The following is a 13,983-nucleotide window of genomic DNA, read 5'->3' as shown; positions in this document are numbered from 1 at the left end:
GAGGCCAGCACACAGGGCACTCGAGCAAGGAGAGAGCCCCCATGGCGATCCCTCCTGGGCCCCACCATCAGCAAGGCCCCCTCTTTCAGGGTTCAGGAAGTAGAGGGGTCCTCCAGGCATCCAAGATATCCAGGGGCTGGGCAGGGCCCAGGGAGGCAAGCCTTCCCCTGGGCCCAAGCAGCAGCAGCACACCCCTGGTAGATTCGAGTTGGGAACAAGAACATTTTGTAAGAAGACACAGCCCCTTTTTATACAGTGAATTCCTTTGTCTAAAGGTGCAGGGTGGGGGAAAAACCAGGCGCAGCTGGTTTGGGAGCAATCTTGATGTGCTCAGCCCCTCACTCTATTCACTGGCAGGGCTATGGTCGTTAGACGCACCACAGGGGGCAGAGCCAGCATTGTGTGGGGAAAGCCCAGCCCTATTCAGGAACCAGGTGCACCCCTCCCTCACATCAGCATGCTAATCTCTCCATTCACCACTGGGGCAGACCCATACAGACTCCTGGAGCCAGGCTCCCCAGCAAGCTCCAGCCAATCACGTGCCAGCACACTCACTGCACACGCACACCCATGTCTAGAAGTGGCACTTCCCCACTAGACATATACACGCCGCATACATCATTGCGCAGCATTCAATCACACGAGTCCGCACATACCAGACTTGAGCCTGCACACCCCACGCATCAGGAACTACCAGGGACACATACATTCCCCATGCATTCCTATGGGAGGGCAGGCCTATTTCACCACACACACTCAGAGTGCGCACGCACTTTCCACTGAGACCCAGTGAAAGTGAGCAGAAACCAAGAATCACCATAATTATTTAATAATACCAGGCAAAAAGTTCAGGGGTGAACCTGCCAGAAGGGCCAAGTCCAACACAACCCCCTTCCAGCCAAAACGCAGGGCAGACCAATCACCACTGTGATGGGCTTCCCTGCTTTGTGCTATAGAACACGGACGTGGGCCCGCACTGCAGGGACACCCTCCGGTTCTACGCCCTGTTGTTCCACAAGACAAGCACATACTTAAAAAAAAAGACAGGCCCAACCAGGCTACCCCACTGGTACTCCTTAGTTGTCCACGGCTAGGACCAGGCCCTAGGCCACCCAGATACCACTGGTCCTTACCCATCCGCAGAGTGGGGGGTGGTAACCCCTGGCATACAATAGCCATTCTCCACCCTTCTTCTCAGTGTAGTTCCAAACTACCACTGATCCTTCAACCTAGGGTCCGCACCCTCAGGCTGACCAGAGGTCACGGGTAAGAATGCCCCACCCTACCTCTACTTCTGAAGCACCCTCCAGAACACAACTCTCCCACCTGGGATCCACATTCACTGGATGCACAGGGGTCAGACTCCCTCTGACCCACTTCCTGAATTCTGCACCCTCTCAACTGGAGCGGTACTGCCAGACACCAGAACTACTGAAACCCTGTTCACTGATATTCCATATTCTTCAAACACTCTGGGAGATCCTCCTCAAATGACCTATTGGTACAGCCTAGGCCCCCGACCTGACGTTCCCTTCAGAAACATTCCAGGCCCTGACACTGGGTTTCGGGCACCTGGAGACACGCAGTCCCACCCACTCCTTCTCCTCTTGAGACAGGACGTGAGCCCCTACACCAAGACCTAGCTGGGCCACACTGAACCTCTTCCACCACACTGGACTGGAAGACACCTCAGCCACTCCTTTTGTAATCACTCCATCCCCTATGTCTCTCTCCTCCCAGAACCTTACCAACTCCAAAATTCTGTCTCTAAACAGACCACAGAAATAAAAAGCAGGCTCCACTTCTGCAGACGTTCTTGGGAAAAGTTCAACACACTGGACTTAGGTATCTGAGCAAAACAAGAGCACACAAGTATTCAGCAAGCTCCCCATCCAGAGAACTCACACCATTCATCCACACACGCCCCTCCCCAGACCGGTAAGGCAGTTTCTACCACCCCTGATTCCTCAACCTGACCACACGTGACACAGGTACCATTACTCCAGGAAAGGGACGGGGGACACATGCACTGGACACATTTATGCTACCACCACTGGATCTCACCCTTCTGGTGAATCCAGAAAACACACTGCACTTAGGGGGATGATCTACCCTCCCGAGCTAGGGACACCTAACTCACAGTGCACAAGAAACACATTTCCAAAGAAACGAAATTTTTAGCAACTTGAAACAATAATCCCCAAAATGTGGTCATCTAAAATGCAGAGTTTTGTAGTGCGGCCAGTTGCCACTGCGGTACAACACAAACACAAATCCGGATCCCTTCTGCTGCCAGCCAATCACGTGCCAGCACACTCACTGCACACGCACACCCATGTCTAGAAGTGGCACTTCCCCACTAGACACATACACGCTGCATACATCATTGCGCAGCATTCAATCACACGAGTCCGCACATATCAGACTCGAGCCTGCACACCCCACGCATCAGGAACTACCAGGGACACATACATTCCCCATGCATTCCTATGGGAGGGCAGGCCTATCTCACCACACGCACTCAGAGTGCGCCATGCACTTTCCACTGAGACCCAGCGAAAGTGCGCAGAAACCAAGAATCACCATAATTATTTAATAATACCAGGCAAAAAGTTCAGGGGTGAACCTGCCAGAAGGGCCAAGTCCAACAAATACCCAACGGACTCCCTGTAGTAGGGGCACTTTATCGGTGATCTTTAACCAATAGCCATATGCTAAAGTGCGGGTGTGGGGCCAGAACTGTGTTTATGTAGGAAGGTGCTTAACATAGGGTTCAGAGTACCAAGAAAGCCAAACTTTAATCTCGGGGTCTCCTACCCTAAGACAGACAACAAGGCTCTCACCCAAGCTTAATGTCTCGGGTTAGAGTGTCCTTATTGAAAAGGGCAGGTCAACATGTTTCTCGTGTATTCTACTTGCGATTTTTCAGGACCGGAGAGGTGAGACTATCTACACTTAAAAATTGTGACATGGAATTTTCCTCACAACAAATGTCTACTTAAGTACTTATTAGTATACCTAATATACCTGTTTGGACCTGGATCTACCTGTATGGGGAGACAAAATTGTGGCATCATTCAGGTTGATATGGTACATAACAAAAACAGGTATAGTCTTTTTGGTGACCCTGACTTCTTATCATTATCATTACTGTTGTAATATGTGATGTCATAAGCAGTGCATGGTGGGGGGACAAGTTAGTTAGCTCTTTTAACTATAACTGGTGAATATCTGTGTTTTTTATTAGTTCAAAACATTAATGTTGTCCGACATAATCACCACACTATAACGTTAATTTAACTTGTGTTCTTTTCTATGAAAAATAAATAAATAAATATATATATATATATATATATATATATATATATATATATATATATATATATATATATATATATATATATATATATATATATATATATATATCCAACAACAGCCTTCCCCACACGAAGAAAAGCCACTTAAGCCTGATTCCATGCAGTAAAGATACCTTATTGTATGAAATTCCTTGGTAGCCAGCAAACAATACACTGTTCAGCTCTGTCATCGAGCCTTGGTCACGGGAGAAATGAAATCTGCTTCCAGAAATGACCATGTTATTTAAAGGCTCCTTAATTGAGTGATTCACGGAGCCTGAAAGTCGTTTGCCTGCGCAGTGAATTCAAATAGGCACTTAGTATTTTTTGTGCAAAGTTCAATATCTTCCATACACAAACTTTGCTTCAGATTTATAGGCTGGGTGTTCCGTGCCTGCCACACTGAAGCCGCCCAGCGAGAGTCTGAGGCCCCTTTCACGGAGCAACTTTAGATGGAATATATATATATATATATATATATATATATATATATATATATATATATATATATATATATATATATATATATATATATGCCTGTGTGCAGCCGAAATGCGTCATGCTGACAAACGGCATCATGGAATAAAAGATTTATGCACTGTTTTAATGTTTGGAGCTCGTTTGTGGTCTGTACCTGTCTCAGGCGTCTGAGGATTCCAAAGATTCAGGACTTGTTCTGGTATATAAATATAACCCTTTCCGACCATATCTGGGAGGTCAAGGTATTCCCACCCTGCCCCCTTTTCTTTATTTTTTACAATTTGTGGGGGACCCGCCCTTCCTGGTTGAAGTGTTGGCAGGCAATCAAATTTCAGCAGGGGACTGTGGATCCGCGAGTCCACTGCAAGAATCAGTGTCCCTAGATATCTATATTTTTTAACCTTAAACATCTCTAAAAATGACTGGACTTTCAACACAGCAGCTAAACCGACTGTAGCAAAAGTTTGGAACATTTCGTGAAGATTCATTAAGTAACGAAGAAGTTATTGTCAAAACAAAAAACTCTTCCTATGGAAACATGGTCCTAACTATAACTACCTGCTGATGATGCCAGCAGGTAATTACTCTCTCTCTCACATAGAAGGAAAATGATTAGCTCAAGTATTACTTGTGTCTCTTCTGGTTTTTCACCTTGAACCTAACATGCTTTTTAAAAAGAAAACTATTGCCTTCCTGTCCTGTCAGATTTGTCATAGATGCTTATTTAGTAACTTCTGCAATTCGATTTTTTCACTGTTTTGATACGTTAATTGTTCCTCTTACCTTGATTAACCACATTTGTACCAAATGTGGTTATCTCAGTTCTCATTTGGAGTAAACACCCAATCATGAATTTATCTAATTATTACAATACTACTCCATATTTCTTTTCTGCTCCAATTCTGCATCGTATTTACTAACTTCAAGGTTTATAACGGTTTTATAACTGTTTTCTGAAAGAATATAACTTTCATTGTGAAGTTAAATATAATGCATTCCTTATTCAGTTTTATAAAGGTATTTAACTAGTTATTCAATTGTTATTCTGTACTCAGTTTTATAAATGTGTTTAACTAATTACTCAATTGCTATTAAAACAGAAAAAATGACCTTTACTAAAAATTGTAGACCATTTTTCAATTTAGCCCTTACTATTTATGCATAAGATCAGGTGTAAAGAAATATATAATCCCTTAAGTGTATGCTGTGCCTAAAAAATACTCAGCAAGGGTAGGCATGTAACTTCTAAATATATTTCTCATCTTAACAGACATTTAAGCTTAAACATACCGTATTTAGGTTTAGGTTGCTAATAAGTTATTTCCAAATTAATAAAGTAACCCACAGTTTCCTCTGATGTGAATCTTAGTGTCTCTGATCAGTTTTTTGGTTAGATGAATCATCTGATCAAAGGAAAGGTTATTAATTATTCTGACTGATATATATAATTATTGAAAATAAGTTTAATTAAAATGAACAACAAACACGGAAAGAGTATAAGATCGATATTTTGGTCTTCGATATTTGGTCTCAATAGTTTGATAGCATGATGTACTGGAGTCAATATTCTGGTAGAATATTGTAATGGTTAATTCTGTCCTAGGGGGGCAAGTAGCTAATAATCTGTTAGTCGCCCAGGGTCTTCATACACTTATATTATAACAACATAATTTTAAGAGAACTCTCCAAATTGTGAATCTCGAATAGAATGCCAACCATGAGTTAGATCTGGTGGGATCTGTGGAAGGACGGGATCAAGATAAATTGTCAATGCGTCCAGCCTCTGTCAAGTTGGATTTTCAGTTGTCTTGTAGGCATCTTGGCAGAAAAATCCATGAGGATTCCTCTTGTGCCAGTATATTTTTTCGAAGAATAAATGCCTTTGCCAGTGGTGTCTATTAGAGACACATTGAACAGCATTAAGTTATATAAGATTAGAGATAACTTAGCTTAGTTTCTTGAAAGGTTGAGGATGAAAAGAAGAGGCCACCACCCACAGTAGCTCTGTACAACAGAGCCAGAAAGCTTGTGTTGTTATTGTCCTTTTTCATATTGTTTTTCAGTTCTAAAATAGAAAAAAAGACAGAGATTAAGGTGACTGATACACAGGGTCAATCTTCGAAATTCAAGCAAAATCCACAGACTCCAAAAGAGATATCACCCTAGACTGGTTATAAGAAAACTTTTTCCATTGCATGGACCTATTTATCTGAGATAATATCAGCTCCTTGTGGCACCTGTGATATTCACGATGTGAGGAATCACCAGCTAGAAGTGTCCATTATAAATCCATCATTTGGGACATCTGGCAGTAGGGTAAGTAATTCACATGTGGTGCAGTAGCTGCCTTTTATTGATGTTTGAGATAATAATCTACTAAGAATTTGTGGAAGTTAATCCTTTGATTTAGAAAGCGGTCCCCATGGAGAGGAGTCCTGTTGGCTTGGACACGAATCTGCCGTAGATTCTGTGTTTGATTTCAAAGTAGGATCACAATATATTTGACTAAAACCACCATTATTTCTCCCACCTTATGGAGCTGCACAGAGATGGAATAGGTGATTATTTCAAGAATACAGGTAAGCAGGAGGAGTGACAGCAGTATGTGAAATAAGAAGCTTTCATTTTTGACCCATCACTGGTAGGACCCATGGATGATTCTGCATTTGTATACAGTGCTGATGCATTTTTTATATCCGGGAGGCGATCACATGTCTGCTGACAGCCTGGAGCCACTGTGTGCCCTGTGCTTAGGTTTCTGTGTACGTCTTCAGGTCAGCAGAGGCAATCAAAATCCTATAGTTATTGTTTTTTTATATTTTTTATTATAGCGATCAATACAAATAAAAAGGAGCACGCAAGGGATTAAGGAAAATGAGCGAGGATGGAGTCAGCAAGTGAGGTCTTGAAACGCCTCCCCTTGTTCAGTTGTACAGGAACTAAAAAGAAGGAATAAAGTTTATCATGCAATGTCAGCCTTAGTATGAGAAGATGATGCAAACCAGACCACGTTACGAATCCTTTTAAGGATTTACGGCACACTACCTACTGCAGGGGCAACCCGGCTTCCGCCCACCACAAACATGTCTTATGGAACTCAGGTTTGTTCTCTCAGCTTCGGGGTGGGAAAACATATTAACTTTTTCCCCCTCAGAGGACATCAATCTTCCCAGAACTCCTAACAATGCCTTAACTGACAGTGTCAGAAGCTCTTTTTTAATGGGCTGCAGAACCTGAGAGTAGCCAGTTCTAGTGCAGCTAGATGTGGGCTTTGTATCCTCTTATTGTCTAGCCTTTCTTCTGGGCTACAGATTTAGGGGCTAATTCTCTCTATCTGGTGACTCGTCAGTTCCATCAAGACCCTTTCCGTGTCTGCTTTCTTGCCTGCTGAACATCTACTGGTAAATCTTCTTGTTCAGCTTTAAAAACATAAATCAGTTACTCAAGTTCTTCCCCTAAAAGTGCCATCTGTATAAAGTGCTGAAGCTATGTCCTCAGCCCGCTCTCCTCTATGGCGGGGTCCCTAGGACTAGGATTTTGGGGGCTGTGGCCTCGCTTTCAGAATTGAGTATGGATGAGAACGCTCAATCTTCCGGGAAGCGTTCATTAGGTTTGTCGCACTGCTCTGCACAGTCCTGGTTCCAAGGACATTATTGTTTCTTCAGTCTACCGAGAGGTGCCCGAGAGTTCTTCTAAGGCTGCCATAAGCAAGGGAAATCCCTTCAATTTCTGTCTAATATGAGTCTTGTCATGGCTATATAGTAAGAAAATAGACGTCAAGAAAAAATCTTTATTACTCTGTGGGTTTATTTTACCATATTTTTGGGGCATAGTTACTGGTCTATGCAGGCACAACACTTATCTCCTGCCAATTACTATCCTGAAGGACACTTGTCCAATGGGATTGGAGCAGATTGCACATTCTGTGTGCAACTGCTCACCTTCTTGTACTGTGGGGACAAACTCCACCCACTGCTGAAGGCCGCTCCTGGGACTCACTCACGCTCAGGGGTTCTCTATTGTGACTCCGGGACTGCAAAGTTCCTCCCTCTGCTGTGGCAACACACTAAAGTAAGGCCACCGTAATCATGCCAAGGTCTGAACCCCTGGGGACACCTCACAGGATGCTGTACCCTCTGCCTCACTTCTGGCTTACATAGCATGTGCATTTGTAAAGCACATGTTCACCCAAGTATATCTTGGTGCTGAACAACAGATGTTTATTGTTACTCAACGGTACTCATTTTATCGACCTCAGTAGGACGAAAGGCTGATGGGACCTGGTGGGATTTGAACGTGTGACTATGAGGTCAACCACGGCCTCTCCAACAGACACATTAGTCAACTAAGCCTCCAGACCCGGCTGTTCTCAGCTGCATGATGCGGTTTTGTAGTCAGCGTCATGAGGCTATGGCCGTCTCGGTGTTGCACAAGCTCACCCTGCAGCAATACGTTAGATCCTCTAATCTGTGGCATACAAAGGGGATCATTTCACACAGTGGAAGATCTAGGCTGTTCTATTGAGCATGGGTAGTTATGTTCACTCCATAGGGTATACAGATGCTGGAGCAGGTGTATAGGTGCGAGAGTCGTGCAGGGATTGGTTAGCTGATGAGCCAGGTCTTCAGCCTCTTGTGGAATTCAAGAAGTAAAAAAGGAAGGCTTCAGGTGTAGAAGGAGGTTGGTCCATGGTTTGAGTGCGATGTAGGAGAATGCTTGGCCTCCCATTCTGCTTCTGTAAATACATGGGTGTGTGCGAGAGAGAGGCTGAGCGCACGGTCAACACTGATGAGGAAGGTCAACCTTGGGACTGCAGTGTCATGCTAATAGCAATGTTGCTTTTGAGCTCTGTCGAGGCGCTAACCTAAGAAGATACAAATTGCCTTTTCTGTGTCGCTAACACCTTGGATACAATCTAACCTGATATCTCACCCATTTGATTCCCAGGGGAGTCCCCATTGATAAGCTGCTCAGTCCTCAAGTACTGAAACAGAGAAGGAAGTATGCATTATAGCCCAAGCAACGTGAAGGTTTCAGATCTGTGGGATTCCATATGTTAGATTCATTTCAATATCAAAGTTCCCTGCTTATGTCGGCCTTGATATTTTATTTATGTTTGATTTTTTTCTTTTTTTTAACATGGGGGAAAGTTTGTTTATAATATGGGATATTGTCACATGATTTTTTTTAACTGTTTGCATTGTGCTGTTATGGTCATTGGACCAAATAAAGTTGTGGGTCAAACAAACAACTACTAAGTACAGGGTCTTTCAATGTACTTATCTCATTGAATTTCTGAGGTCTGCAGTGGGCAGGTCTAGGGTTCGCACAGGCTTGCCTGATAGACAATTCTATGATCCAAGTATTATTATTTTACCTAAGGAACTGTTTACTCCCCTTATTTGTCTAAAAGAGCAGAGCAAGAAAATATAGGGTATTTACCCTTGCAGATAGCAGTGGACACAGCATAGGGTTTGGCATATGGTCGAGAGTCTATTCAGATGACTTCATCCATCAATAGATAATAGTTGCTGGATCAAATGGGCTTCATCCACATCATTTTACCAATATGCAAGACACAATCTTCTGCCAAGATATAGGGCCCCTGCCCATTTCTTCCGTAGGGAACAACTCTAGATAGATCTAGGCCTTTCAAACCCATTACCACCAGAGTGGAAATGCTTCAATATCTCCTCTTCTACATGATTCTCCTGAGCCTGGGAATCTGGAAAGATGAAGGGACAAGATGGTCCTACCCCTACCTTTACACTGGTTTAGTGACAGTCATGAAGGGCCTGCATCACCATCATCATACTGTATCATCAGGACCAGGGAAGAAATAGGATTGTAGTAAAATTGTCCATTAGAAGACAGGCTAGGGCAAGTTATAGCTGTGGCTGCTTGATGCCATCTCGAATGACTTATGTGCACAAATAGGACTAAACAAAGGATCCAGAAGGGGCTGTATTCATAATCCCTAGGTCTGTGGAGGATCATGTGGTTCCACAGCAAATGAACCAAGCAGATCCCCATCATAAGTCACATTGAGAAGCCTATTCTCGATGCCACAAAGTTGTCTTCTGTAAATGGACTGGACACAAGCCGTCAGCTCCTCAGAGGAGGGTGCAAGCGGTCTGACAACCACCACGAACACATCAGCTGTCCAGAGAGTCTTCACGAGAGCCGTTGGAAAGCTTTCCACAGTTGCTGTTGGCCAAAGGCTGGAAAAATGTCCTTCTTAACACAATGGTGGAGAACCTGTGCCATTTCAGCGACTGCACCCCGATGAGGTGAATTACTGGCAATGGAAGAATTCCAAAGAAGCAACACGATATCAGAGCTTTAAATCGTGCTGCACTTTAAACTTAGCTTCATCAGAAGATTTGGTACATGTGTGTTTGGCATCAAGCCGATGTTGTTAAAAGCGCCAGTTACCTGATTCCCATGTCATATCGAATACATGTACGTAACGTAGACTATCCTTTCAGGGCGCCACACCACTCAACAAACCCAGCCTAATGACTGGCATGAACCTTGTGACGCGTCCTAATGAAAGACCATGATGGCGCAGATTTTATCACCCCAAGCAGAAGGAACAGTGGGAGAAAAATCTCTGGTGATCTTATCTGTCCCCGTGGTCAAGCTGTATAAAAAACTCTTTTCTAGGGACTAGTACATCCAATAAGATATGTTTACTCATCTCCCACTGCAAGTCAATCAAATCAAGGAGCATGGGCACCACACATGTACTGCGATTAGGTCAGCCTGCTCTGTAGCAAACACATGGAGAGGGGACGGTGGCACTTCAGTACAGGGCACTTACAAAGTTGCAGATAAAAAAATAAAGGTTCGCACAAGAGAAAGCAAGACACGATTGTTCTGATCCTCCACACTTGTAGGCAAGGACTGAGGAAAAGAGAGGCCAAATGTCTATATAAGGGGTTGGTTCTCAGTTTGATATATTTGATGGGTCTCTGGTCTCTCTTCCACCTGCCATGAGAAACACAATACGCCAAGGGAGTAAGTCCAAGTATGTAAGAGTAACCAACGTTACCATGACAGCTGCCCACTGAGGGTGCCGAAAGTGATGGCAAAAATGCTTTTAAGCTCTTAGCCACACCATAATTAATGATACATCGGTTGTTAACAGAGGGATCCCGGTCACTTACCTTTGAACACCTTCCCTTTTGGTTGTTAAAATAAAACTAATGCACACATCGCAGCGCACACAGCTGTATGTACAATATTAGAATTAAGAGAGCGTGCAGAGATGATTTTAGGGACAAGTGGGAGGGGGGCCGTTGCATAGATCCATAAACAGGGGTTGCGAGGGCGGAGAGGTTGGAACTAGTAGAGCTGGATACCTGATAATGTACAAAGGATAACTGTTGAGAGGCTGTTACCCAGCTGCCAGAGTAGGACATGCACAGTGGGAGCAGGGTTTGCTAGCGATGGGGATAATCATGAAAAGCTCTCATATGGACAGTCAGTTAATGGAAGCGAAAAGGGTTAGAAGTAGAAAATGGAAACCAAGTGACAACTGTTGCAGAGGAGCTGGACAGCCAATGTGGGGTATGAGGTGTAGGTTATGCTAAAGGGCTGGGTGAGGGATAACTCGTAATCAATAGGATGGCTGGAGACGGGGATACTAGAGACATGGATGGACAGATGGACTCTGTATGATAAGCAGGGCTCACATGGTCTCACCCCCGCAGAAGAGACGTTGACTTCAGACACGTGCCATGAGTCTACAGTAGCCTTCATCAGGATTTTGTGTACATATGGGTCTCTTTAAGGCATACCTGTAGACGAAGATGATAATGCAGTTGCCATGAGATTGCCTGCGGTGTCGCGGCTGTATCCACCGGTTGTGGGAGCGATGCTCTCATTCTCGACGTGCAGATCATCGTTTGGAGGTGAGCTGTGGTCCCAGATGATGGTGTCCACACCAGACTGCACTCTGCTGTCCGTAGAAGCAGCAGCATGAGCCTCCAGCATTTCTATGAAATCCTGCTCAATGTCATCCAGTATAACGCTCAGTATGGACTGTGGAATGAGAGGCCCCACATACGAGTTTTGAACCTCGCAGAGGTTGGGTATATTTCCAAGGATGCTACTGGGCGACCCAACAAGTCCTGCTGGGGTAGAAAAAAGCTGGCATGAGTTGGGTATGCCGTTAGATTAATGTGAAATTGCAGCAACCAAGCACACCTAGCACCCACAGTTATTCAGAGGTCCTACCCCCAATCCATATCTGACCCTTGTCGAGATGTTGGGAGAAGCCTCTATCCTCAAAGTGTCACTGCACATGGCTCACAATCTTAGAAACGAGACAGGCACACAAGTACACCGTACAGTACCATACATGCGACAAAGTTTCCCAATTGTAACCACTTTTCCCCAGCTGTGCCACAAGTGGCGTGATCTAAACGTTTGTTTGTTGGCCCAAATATATTTCCCCATACCACAGCATAGTTGCCTGTTGGCCAACTAGGTGCCATGTAAACATGCCTATCTGCTATATGAAACTGTCCTCCCCTTCTCCTGTGCCCAGTGCCAACCCTTTCAGCTCTTCATGCATACCTGCAGGTGAAGGCACATGTATGGATGACAGGACATTGTCCACAGTGTTGAGGGCAAGCCGGGCAGAGCTGTGGAGCTGGTCGGTTGCGCCTTCAAATTGTAGCGATGTATACCGGTTCCATATAGCAATCTCCGGATCATGGAGCACTGCGTTGGTCGGGGCATCTACCATACCTTCCTGCTCCTGCAGAATCGCTGACTCTTCCATTTCACTGGTAGCTCGAAGGACATTCAGTAAGGACTGCAGGATGATGGGGTTCTCCTGCAGACTTTGCCTTCTGCTGCTGGTCACAGAGGGAGATCGGCTGCTATGTGATTCCGTACTGCCTCCTGGACGTAGAGAACAGATTCCATGAAGTCAGGGATCCATGACATTGACTGTCAGCCATCACACATATGTGGCAGAGCCCAGCCAAACACATATGTTCTAAAAGCATGCACTACATTTGTTCAGAAGAGGCATAAATGTTTGCACAGTGAAAAGACTCATGAACTGAGCCACTGTGCATGATAACAGTGAACAAATGAATCGGAACGGTGAATTCATTGCACAGTATATGTCTATATGACAAGGTTTGCAATGTGTGAATCCTTGTGGAATGCTTGGCACGGTCCATGGAATTATACTCCAACCCCGTGGGCTCCCATCCCAATTCCAAAATGCCACCATCTGCGATGGATCCCTGCACACACAGGAGTTATTCCATTCAACCATTATAATGAGAGTAAGATTATTGCTGATGTTAACTTTCATAGTAGTGGTAATATTATTACAACGTATCTTGAAATAGCATAACTTGCCCCAGGTTGTGTGCCTCTAGTGCTGCAAACAGCAAGCGATAATCTTGCCAGAAGGCCTACTTGGCTCACTTGGTGCCACAGCTGCCGGTTCACCCACCAGCCACAGTTGATGACCCGGTCTGCGGACAGTCCATTGAATATGTTCCCCAGAATGTCCCATGGGTAGCAGGGAGTTTTACTTGCGTCAACTTCCTCTCACTGCCTGACCCGAGACTGCCCTTTACCAACCCACATTTGAGAGTGCACATTTGTAAGGCCTACCTGGTGGTAAAGGGGGGAGCTCAGATAGCAAGGCATGGTCCACGGTGTCACTGCTAAGCACTTCAGGGGGGTGGTCGTTGTTGTTTTTCTCGATCGCCAGGATGCTTGCAGCTCCCTGTGATGGAAGGAGGTCTTGTTCCCAAGGGATCTCATCCAATGTTTGCAGTCCTGTGAACTCCTTGCGGGTAGCTCCATCTGGTGATGCTGGTAGTGCTTTCCTGTCCACCTCCTCCAGATCGAACATGTTGTCCTTTTTGCTGCTGTCCCGGGATGTCTTAAGGATGGATTTTAGAATAAGTGGCTTTTCATGCTGGATCGTCCTGCTGCTGGTTGCAGCTTCAGGACCACTGCTTGATGGCTCACTGGGATCTACTGGATGTGGACAACAGTTTGCATGAGTAGAAGTGACTGTAAATTGACATTCAGCTCTAACAACTATGTAATGTTTCCGAGTAGTCAAGCACACCTGCCACATATATGTTCATCACATTGGATAAAAGAG

The 13,983-nt window shown here is 44.7% G+C and overlaps 1 protein-coding gene across 5 annotated transcripts in view; it reads right to left on the bottom strand.

Annotated features, from left to right (window-relative positions):
• Positions 1 to 13,983, bottom strand: part of ADCY10 (adenylate cyclase 10) — a 4,100,562-nt gene that overhangs the window by 702,238 nt on the left and 3,384,341 nt on the right. For all 5 annotated transcript variants that reach the window (XM_078679137.1, XM_078679136.1, XM_078679138.1 and 2 more), the window contains 3 exons: positions 13,482 to 13,853; positions 12,420 to 12,749; positions 11,639 to 11,974 (listed from right to left, as the gene is read on the bottom strand). In XM_078679137.1, coding sequence (XP_078535263.1) covers positions 11,639 to 11,974; positions 12,420 to 12,749; positions 13,482 to 13,853 — 1,038 coding nt within the window. The remainder of the gene's footprint in view (positions 1 to 11,638; positions 11,975 to 12,419; positions 12,750 to 13,481; positions 13,854 to 13,983) is intronic.

This window comes from Lissotriton helveticus, chromosome 3_1 (assembly GCF_964261635.1).
Source record: "Lissotriton helveticus chromosome 3_1, aLisHel1.1, whole genome shotgun sequence".
Taxonomy (NCBI): domain Eukaryota; kingdom Metazoa; phylum Chordata; class Amphibia; order Caudata; family Salamandridae; genus Lissotriton; species Lissotriton helveticus.
This window is presented reverse-complemented; position numbering and strand designations above follow the sequence as displayed.